General features: G+C 43.1%; 1 protein-coding gene across 1 annotated transcript; it reads left to right on the forward strand.

Annotated features, from left to right (window-relative positions):
• Positions 1 to 130: 130 nt before the first annotated feature.
• On the forward strand, positions 131 to 10,243 carry LOC115922710 (TATA element modulatory factor-like; the record flags this gene model as incomplete). The annotated part of the gene is made up of 12 exons (XM_030982154.1): positions 131 to 234; positions 780 to 1,004; positions 1,088 to 1,213; positions 1,548 to 1,633; positions 2,714 to 2,840; positions 3,133 to 3,286; positions 4,096 to 4,213; positions 7,235 to 7,508; positions 8,174 to 8,333; positions 9,138 to 9,253; positions 9,621 to 9,702; positions 10,117 to 10,243. Coding segments are annotated over 12 exons (1,699 nt in total), but the record flags the coding sequence as incomplete, so codon positions are not given.
• Positions 10,244 to 10,582: the final 339 nt, after the last annotated feature.

The following is a 10,582-nucleotide window of genomic DNA, read 5'->3' on the forward strand; positions in this document are numbered from 1 at the left end:
TTCAGGAAATTCAGCATGCATTGGTCAGGAGTCTCACTCACAATACGGACGAAGTTCAGTATTTGAGCCACATTTATAGGGCTAGACCAGAAAAGCTAGTCTTGTTTGAACATGTTTACCTTTCTTTCAGAAACTGGCTGACATGGCTCAGGTCCTGCAGGCCAGGGAAGCTCAAGCCCTGACACTCAGCAACAAGAATGCTGACCTACAAGAAGCTGTCAACATCTTGAAGAGGTATGAAGAGCACCCTCTTTAGTTTGACAATGGCAAAGTTGCAACCCCCTTCCCCTCCCCCCCCCCCAAAAAAAATAGAAAATTAACATTTGGACTTGCTCCAAAATGATAATGAACCCCCCCCCCCCCTCCTCAAAAAAAAAAAAAACCTAAAAAAAAAAAAATTTAACAATTAAATATTGTGAAATTGAGCATGAAAAAAGGGCTTTCTATGTTGCACGGTACTTGTGTGTGGATTGGACATGCAGGTCATTAAAATCTTAGAAAAATGTTGCAGTACAGAAGAGTTGAGCATTTTGGTGACTTGGACAGTGTGAAATTACTTCACAACTCAAGTCGCAGAAAATGTTAAACCAATGAGAATAACTTGACCAGGTTTGGGTTACGACTGTCAAAATGCACCTTGGCAGAATCTTAAATTGCTTTGAACAATTGTTAATTTCACAAATTTCGCTCCCCAAGATTTGGTTTTGGACAGAAAAGGATAAGCTGATTTGGATATCCGTGTTCATCATGACTTATTTTTGTTTCCCCGTTTCCCTCAGTCAACTGCAGCAGTCAGAGGAAGCAAGAGAGACCGAAATGACGGACCTGAACCAACTGACGGAGGAGTTCACTCAGCGCATCTCTTCCATGGAGAAGAAGCTACAGGTCTCGCAGAAAGAACGAGACAACCTGAAGAAAGACGTCCAGAAACTCAACAAGGAAATAGCCAGCAGGTCAGCAGAGGAAGATCAGTTTACGGCTATGGCTGGCAGTAGCACATTTGTGTATGGGAAATGGTATGAGCCACTGTGATAGATGCATTTGTAATTACATCAGTTCATGATTTTACTTTTCCATCCATTTTCAGAGACGGCAACAATCAGACAGAAGGCATCTTGAAGGAGAAAGATGAGACGATACGAGACCTGATGGCGAGGGGAGAAACTCTCCAAGCAGCAGCTGCAGAACTCCAACATCATCAAGAAGCTACGCAGCAAGGAGAAAGATAACGAAACATTGATCAAGACACAGAAGTACGTAGATTTGGCCAAGATGTTGGCTGCACTAAGTTGTGGTATTGAAGAAACCCAATCTTTGAACTCCTCTATAAAAATTAACAAAATTAGAAAGCCTAACGTTTTTTCCTAAGTTGGACCTTTCTCTTGTTTTTGCCTTTGAGAAATATCCTGCTTAGGATCGAAACAATAGGCCCCTAATTTTGTTGAGTTGTATATTTCAAGTCAATCCAGTCAGTAAGCAGTTTGCAGCAGTTATATTCACTTTCATCCTCTCTCAAAACTGTAATTTTTTCATTTCTTTTTTGGCAGAGAGCAACTGGATGAAGCCACAACGAGAGTGAGTCACCTTGAAGAGGTATTGGACGGCAAGGAAGAGCTGGAGAAACAACAGAAAGGTGAGCTTGAAAAGTGACTGGCATTCCTGGTTGCTTTCACCTACTTCCCATGCTCACAAATATTTGTATTATTGACAAACTCTGAGCAAGATCACTTTTGGACAACCGGTGACGATTCCTTGATGTGTCATTAAACTTATGGCCGCACACTAATAGCAATTTTCAAACATCTCTCATTGAAAGATGGTGAAAATCATCATAATGAAACTTATTGGTCCAGGCATCTTGCTTTTTTGGTACTCATACTCATATTTGTATTCATGGAACAAAATGTTTTCTATTTGTATGGTACTCATGGCAAAGTACTCGTACTCATACTCGTACTTATGGCAAAGTACTGGTACTCATACTCATGGCAAAGTACTCATACTCATACTCATAATCATAACAAGGTACTCATACTCGTACTTATGGCAAAGTACTCGTACTCGTACTCACAACAAAGTACTCGTACTCACACTAATACTTATGACAAAGTACTCGTACTCATACTTGTATTCATGGCAAAGTACTTGTACTCTTACTCGTGGCAAAGTACTGGTACTCAGGCTCATGGCAAAGTACTCATACTCATACTCAACAAAGTACTCATACTCGTTCTTATGGCAAAGTACTCGTACTCATACTCATGGCAAAGTACTCGTACTCATACTCATGGCAAAGTACTCGTACTCATACTTGTACTCATGGCAAAGTACTTGTACTCGTACTCATGGCAAAGTACTCGTACTCAGGCTCATGGCAAAGTACTCATACTCATAACAAAGTACTCGTACTCATACTCGTACTTTTGGCAAAGTACTTGTACTCATACTCATGGCAAAGTACTTGTACTCATACTCATGGAAATTACTCGACTACGACACTACGAAGAACCTTGGTAGGGTGGCCCCATTAAGTTTACTAGACTAGTCCAACTGGCACAGGTTCATGCAAAAATCAAACTTACTTGTTGGTTTTGGCAGATATCATCAAGAAGATGAACAGCTAAGGAGGTAGGCTGGCCCAAAAAAATTGACTAGACTAGTCCAACCGGCACGGGTTCATGCAAAAATCAAACTTACTCGTTGCTTTTGGCAGATATCATCAAGAAGATGAACAGCGTGGTGGAGCGTCAAGAGAAAGAGATCAGCAACCTGCGCACTGAGCTGGAGGACTCCAAGGAGAAGACACGAAGCACCCAGGCAGCGCTGGACGCTTCTTACAAGTAAGTCAGCATTTCTGACCATCAATGGCTCAATTTCTGGCAAAAAAAAATTCAGGAGAAGTTGCAATTATAATTGACACTGTGTCACAAAGAGACACAGGCCTCAAAGAAATTGCAGAGCATGCTGTAAGGGTGCCGTAGGGAAGGGATACATGATATTTTGCCAACCTACAAACCCTCATTTCACCTCTGCCCAGTTCTGTCTCATTTTGCCAGAACGCCTCACATTGGATCGGCTGTTCTTTCCAGAATTTCCATTTCTAAAAAGCTGATTGTCCCATACGTTGCAGAGACCTGGCCGAGTTGCACAAGAACATTGCCACAAAGACAGTCAGGTCCAGGAGACCCAGCTGAGCGCCGAGATGAATGCTAAGGAGGAGCTGAGATTAGCCCTGGAGCGCAGCCAGCAAGAAGCAAGAAGAGATCACGAGTCACTCCTGCTACAGGTAAGGTCTGCATACCTCGTGAAGTAGATTAAGTCCAACTATCCATGGCATTATTGCTCATATGGCTGCAGAAAACTGTTGAGGTAAACCAATGATTTTTTTTTCCAGTTTACAGGTAGGCATAAAATCCTATGTAAAATTACATTTGTGAAATCCCATGGAATCAGGTAGGGATAGGAAACCCAATCCACATGTCGGCCTTGTAGATTGCTGAAGTGGCAGGCTAGAAAAATGAGTACATGTCTCATGACTCAGACTCAAGTTCACTTTGAGTTGTGTACCTCAGGAAGCAGACTGACTTGAGTTTTATGCCTTGTGACTCAGACTCAAGCCCAGCTCGTGTTGCATGCCTAGTGACTCGGACTCAAGTGTACTTTGAGTTGTGTACCTCAGGAAGCAGACTGACTTGAGTTTTATGCCTTGTGACTCATACTCAAGCCCAGCTCGTGTTGCATGCCTAGTGACTCGGACTCAAGTGTACTTTGAGTTGTGTACCTCATGAAGCAGACTGACTTGAGTCGTATGCCTAGTGACTCAGACTTGAGTCTAATTGAAGTTGTATGATTCGCAGATTGAAGTCCATCTTGAGTTGTACCTCTCGTTACTCAGACTCCAGTCCAAATTTCTCCAAAGTTTCAGCAATGCTCTGCAGTATTTGTCTAGACTGTCAAAAAATGTCAACAGCGCAGTTTACAACATCTCTGGTATATTGTGGTACAAGAGATTATTTTAAAAATAGTATTTCTTAAAGGAAACTTAGTATCTTTGTTCTTCTCCTAGGTGAGTGATCTTCAGATGTCTATGAGCAGACAGAGCAGCATCAGGCTCGCAAGGAGGGCCACCTGAGACAGGAGATATCAGACCTGCAGATGAGACTACAGGAAGCGGAGGCACGTAACCAAGAACTCAGCCAAAGCGTCAGTGCAGGTATGAACAAAATGTTGGGTCCCAAGCCCGCGGGAACGGGGGGGCTGTGGGCGCTGCAGCACCCCAACTTTTTGGATTGGGGTCCTGGAATATGCTTCAGCACCCCCTACTCCCGGGCAAAAATGTGTTCCAGCGGCAGTGTTCTACGACGATGAAATTGCGCCGCTACGCTAAACATTATGCTTGTTCTACAACTATCTCCTTCGTTTTGTTCCTTTCTAGTTTTGCCGCGCCAGCGCGGCACTTCGAAAGTCTATCACAAATACTGTAACTGAATATCAAGAGGAGGTATTTTCTAAATCTTCAGACAGTGCAGAATCGATATTTATCTCAAGGTATCTAAAATCATGACATGTCTATGATATTTCCGCCATGAAAGCCCATGCTGGAAACTTTGACCGGAAAGCAATAATCTCGGCCATGACAATGTGGCAAAGTTGTTTATGCTTGCCAGGATGTTTTTTCATTCAATTTTTTCAATAGGGGCAAAGGCTCATACCTTTCCCCTGAAGGTTTTTCTTTTCATTTAAAAGTTTCATTGACGTTGCTAGCATTCTGTACTCAAACATTAACAAATAGCAAGGTTCACACACATCCCCAACCTAATAGGAGTGGGACGGGCCGGCTTTCATTGAAACTAGTCATGCTTTACGCCAATTCCAGTGTAGTTTCGTTTTAATAAAAAGCTATTCATGTTTTATCCTCTGCAAGGTTTCCTATGGTGGCCCTGAAGGGACATCGCATATCGCAAACGTGTGCGCATACGTATGCGATGTCGCGAAATTATCGCGAATGTGTGCGCATACGTATGCGATGTCGCGAAATTTATCGCGAATGTGTGCGCATACGTATGCGATGTCGCGAAATTTATCGCGAATATGTGCGCACACGTATGCGATGTCGTGAAACAATTCGCGAATATGTGCGCACACGTATGCGAATTTGTTTGCAATGTCGTGAATTTTATTGCATACCTTGTCGCGTACCTTTCAGTAAAATTCCTAATATAACTGGGGAGTTGTAGCAGCTAGTCTGGAATCTAGACGTACTGTTAGATATAAATAGGGTCTGACTAATAAACTTCGCGCGCACGCTGTTCCTCGTGCAATCGTTACTACTAGTACTGTCGAGCGCAAACTTGCTACTTGCGCAACTTTGAAATTTGCGCGCGCAAGTTTGAAACTCAAAGTTGCGCAGGTAGCAAGTTTGCGCTCGACAGTACTAGTAGTAACGATTGCACGAGGAACAGCGTGCGCGCGAAGTTTATTAGTCAGACCCTATTTATATCTAACAGTACGTCTAGATTCCAGACTAGCTGCTACAACTCCCCAGTTATATTAGGAATTTTACTGAAAGGTATGCGACAAGGTATGCAATAAAATTCACGACATTGCAAACAAATTCGCATACGTGTGCACACATATTCGCGAATTTGTTTCACGACATCGCATACGTGTGTGCACATATTCGCGATTAATTTCACGACATCGCATACGTGTGCGCATATATTCGCGAGAAATTTCGCGACATCGCATACGTGTGCGCACATATTCGCGATAAATTTCGCGACATCGCATACGTATGCGCACACATTCGCGATAAATTTGGCGACATCGCATACGTATGCGCACACGTTTGCGATATGCGATGTCCCTCCAGGGCCACCATATTTTCCTCATAAAAACTCAGTAGACCGATAAATCCTTGCCTAGCCCCAAACTTGCCATATACCGATCATAAACATAAAGATGCATTGGTCTTTTAGTCTTTTATATTTGCCATTCTCTGTAACAAACAAATAACACTGCAAATATATCAAGAGCTACATCGTTTGGGAGTTTGAACTGTGTGAATATTTTTATGAAAAGAAATTCATCCGCTTCCAGTGGAACCATTTGTTTTAACTTGAACCAAAAAACATCCTTTCAGGTTTATAGGTTTCAGTATACTTCAGTATATTTCATCACAGTGCATCCGGAATCCAACATTTTCCGGGGCCTTCAAGCGGGCCCTGGCCCTGTGGCCCACGCCGTAAGGGCTCGGAAAATAAAACAAAACATACACGAAGGAATTTACTAAATGTAAGAAAGCAGCCTTGCAACAATAATATTTACATGCGATGTCATGCATACTGATACAATTCTTTTTCCGATTAAATGAAACCAAAAATGGAGATAAAAAAATACAGGTTCTCCACTTTTCAGTACAGTTAAACGTTTTAAGAGCAACAGTATATTCTAAACAAAATAATGAAATAAATTGTCTTTATAATCTCAAAAAACTTTTGCTAAAAAGTCAAATGAAGTGGCCAGGAATCGCCTCAGATTGCACCACAGAGCATCCATATTCCAAATTAAGCCACGACGTATAAGGGCTTTGCGCTCCACTTTGGCATTGATTTTGTCCGTCCTTTAGAAATTCCAGCACCCCCTGGCAAAAGTTTGTTCCAGCGGCAGTGTTGGGTCCAACTCAGCTGGTGTAGTGAACATAACACTATGCCAGTTATGTGCACAGTCATCAGCTCCTTTATCATACTTGGTGTGCATTTATGGTAGGATGTGAACCAGTTACCCTATTGAAGTAAAGCATGGGTACCCGTTTACCTTAAAAGAAATCCAACCCCAAAATTCAAATCACGGAAGTTGCTGTTCAGATTGTTCTAAGGTGTGCACAATAACACTGCCACATGGTGTGTCAATGCAGCAAGATACAAGTGAGTACAGTGCAAGCGTCGTCTGTCGCGCATTAAAATACACATAAACGTGAGATCGATTTTGGTTTTTCATGTAGTCTGGTTTTCATTGTCTTAGAGGTTTCTAAGTAATTTGTAAAGTTGGTTACGGGTACCCGATCCCATAATCTGGAACCGGTTCCCGACATCAGCGGTCGGGTACTCAGGTACCGTTTGCGATGTATACCCCATATCATACTTGAGCTGAAAATGTTGGTCTTCAATCTTTCAAAAGCATCTGATGATTACCATTTTTCCCAAATATAGCCACTCGTCCCTTGCTGCGTCAGATCGAAAACCTGAACACAACCTTCAACGCCCAGTCAGGCAATTGGGAACAGGTAGAGCGCAGCCTGACGGAACGCCTGGCAGAGAGCCAAGCCAGCTGGCCTCTTCCACCGAGAAGGAGCGCAACGCCACGGAGTGCGCCCTCATTGCCGAGTCCAAGCTGTCCTCGCTGGAGTCGCAGCTGGCGCTGCTGCGGCAGGACAAGTCGCGGCTGCAGGCCGGGCTGGAGATGGAACGGGCCAAACTGAAACCCTGGAGGAAGGAAAGGAGAGGTAGGCAGGGTTTCACATCTATGAGGAGAGGGGGGTGGTGGTTGGCAAAAGATTATACAATAGGTGAATTTACAGCTGTGATGTATGATTATCTTAACATCTTCCAAACCGTATGCATTTCAACGGACTACGTGCATGAACAGTATAAAAATATGACAAATTCGAGTGGTGTAGTAAAACTAGCTTCCCCAGGTGATCTATGAAGCATTCTGTTTGTCCCGAGGCGAAGCCGAGGGAAAATACATGTAGACTGCTCCATGAATCACTGAGGGAGGCTATATTTACTACACCACGAAATAAAGTAGTCAGTATTTGTTAATAACACCTCTCCCACAGATTCTGTTTGATTTTAAGCGATAAATTAATCATTTAATCGGTGTTTAGCCAGCGGTTTAAAATCACCCACGTGATGGGCTCTCAACCAGTAGGAATGGGTGAACTGTCTCAGGCACTTATGAATGGTAAAAAAAAATGGGGAAAAAAAATCTGAAGCCAATATCACAGAGTACAGAATTCTACTAAACACAGAAAATATTTGTTTAGCAAAAAACATTTAAATAATTTACATTATTTCCTGCTAAGTGCAAGAATTTTCTAAACAGTATTTGTTACTTGGTACAATTAATCTAATGTTTGACTTTTAAAATATCATATATTTTGGCATTGCAGAGAGATGGTCCACACGGAAGCCCAGATAAGCACGTACACCAAGGCCCTAGAAGAAGCCCAGAGAGAAAGCTCACTTGGAGAAACAGCTGGCGGTGGAGAAGATGAGGGTGGAGGCGGAACGGCGCAAGCTGCTGCTGGCCAAGACGCCTTGAATGAGAAGGTAAGGCTTTGTGGATAGACTGAAGTGGGGGCAATAGTGGGTCCCGCGGGGGTGTGAGGTGAAGGGGGGGGGAGGGTTAAAAATGTAGCAAACTTTCCTTCAAACCCATCCTCCCTGTCAATTAAATACTGCGACATAACCCACTTGGGTCACACTTTTGGTCAGGTGTCGTGGTAGCTCTGCTAAATGTGTTCGCAACCACTGTGAGAAATGTACACAAATCAAAGGTGGCGGGGCTTATAGCCAAAAGTGGAACGTACCGACCAAGCCCCAGATTAAGGACTGGCCATTTTGTGTACCCAACACCCTAACCACCCAGAACCCAACAACCCTAGATGCCCAAAACCCAACAACCCTAAACACCAGGAACCAACAACTCTAAACCCCAGAACCCAACAACCCTAAACACCCAGAACCCAACAACCCTAAACACCCAGAACCCAACAACCCTAAACACCCAGAACCCAACAACCATAAACACCAGAACCCAACAACCCTAAACACCCAGAACCCAACAACCCTAACCACCCAGAACCCAACAACCCTAATGTCCAGAACCTAACAACCCTAAACACCAGAACCTAACAACCCTAAACACCCAGAACCCAACAACCCTAAACACCAGAACCCAACAACCCTAAACACCCAGAACCAACAACCCTACACACCCAGAACCCAACAACCCTTAACACCCAGAACCTTAACCCAGAGGTAAACTTTTGAGTTGTCCAAAGCTATTTGTGACTTCAGCCAAGTTCGGAATAGTGGGTCACTTTTGTAAAATCAAACTGTTCTCCTCTACAGGAGCGGAGGTTGATGCAGCAGACGGAGGACAGCAACAGTTCCCACGGCAACCATTCCGAGCAGCACCCCGGTGAAGAATCTGCCCAGACTCCGGCCCATTCCACACCCCAACTCAGGTCAGGAACAATGTTTCTGTTTCACTGTATACTCTCTTTTTATCGTATTGTTAATAAAACTTCATAATACAATGTTGAACTATTTATAATACAGTTTTTGTTGTCTTTTCCATGGTATGGGAATGCAATCGTATGTTTGTTAGTTCACTTTTGTGCATTAGCACATACCCATGACACATTGCAGATCCTAGCCAAATTTTCTTTTGGCCAAAACTTATAACTTTACCCTTCTGGAGTCTCATTAAATATCACTTTATGCTACAGTGACCATTTTTTTAAAGGTAAACTAAAGTTTAAAACTCTGTATTCAGGTTGATATTTTGGAGCGAACCATGTCCTGGTCCACCTCAGGATCCCTGTATGACAGCATCGCTGGAGGTCAGCCTCATCCGTCATTGAAGGGTTACAATCACAGCTCAAACAGAGAGAAGGGGAGATCGTACAATACAGTGAGACACAGCCATTACCTCACTCCTTCGGCTTCCGACTATGGCTACCTGCGAATTAGAAGTTTTGATCTAAAAGTTTCGACCTTGTGGGTTTACCAAACGCGGCTTCATCTGTGGCTTGGATTCAAGATGTTTTAGATCACTGATTTTAGGGAACATTGACTCAAAATAATATCAAATGTTTATTCTGGGGTTTAAATTCTTTTAATATCAGGTTAAAGTTTAGAGTATGTCCACTTCATATGGATAATGAGGGCTTCTAAATATTTTGGGGGTTAAGCCAAGCTGGAGGCAAAATCGTGGTTGGAAAAAGGCCATAGCATCTGACCGAGTCTAGAGAATGCTGTACTTGTCTACATCAATAAACCATGAAAACAAAGTCAAGAAATTCTCTATTAACTGATTTTTTTTCAGGGAGAGATTGTCCAGCTTGAGCGTACCCGGGCCTCAATGGCGGAGGAGATCGTCAAAACTGTCCAACCTGAACGAGGACACTGGATGAACAGGCCACGCTGGTGCCAGAGTATAAGAGGAAACTATGGTGAGTCTGTCTGCTGCCCTCTGTTGATGATTCATGTTCAGGCAAAAAGGTGTTTTACTTTTTGGAAAATCTGGTTTTAAAAATCAGTATGGGTGGTCTCAACGTCATCAAATTAAAAAGATTAAATAAAGGCACTGGGTATACAGTGTTTATAAATTGTCGGTGAAGGGCAAACCAAATATTGAATTTACATCACCCCGACGCAAATTCGGGTCGAGTGGTAAGACGTCACACTAGTAAGCAGGAGGTTGTGGTTCGAGTCCCACCCGAGTGAGTGTGCTCACAATCACTCTGGACAACACCGAGTATACAGTGTTTTATAAAATGCGTGGGTGATGG

The sequence above is a fragment of the Strongylocentrotus purpuratus genome, unplaced genomic scaffold (genome assembly GCF_000002235.5).
Source record: "Strongylocentrotus purpuratus isolate Spur 01 unplaced genomic scaffold, Spur_5.0 spur5_contig_253, whole genome shotgun sequence".
In the NCBI taxonomy this organism is placed as follows: Eukaryota; Metazoa; Echinodermata; class Echinoidea; order Camarodonta; family Strongylocentrotidae; genus Strongylocentrotus; species Strongylocentrotus purpuratus.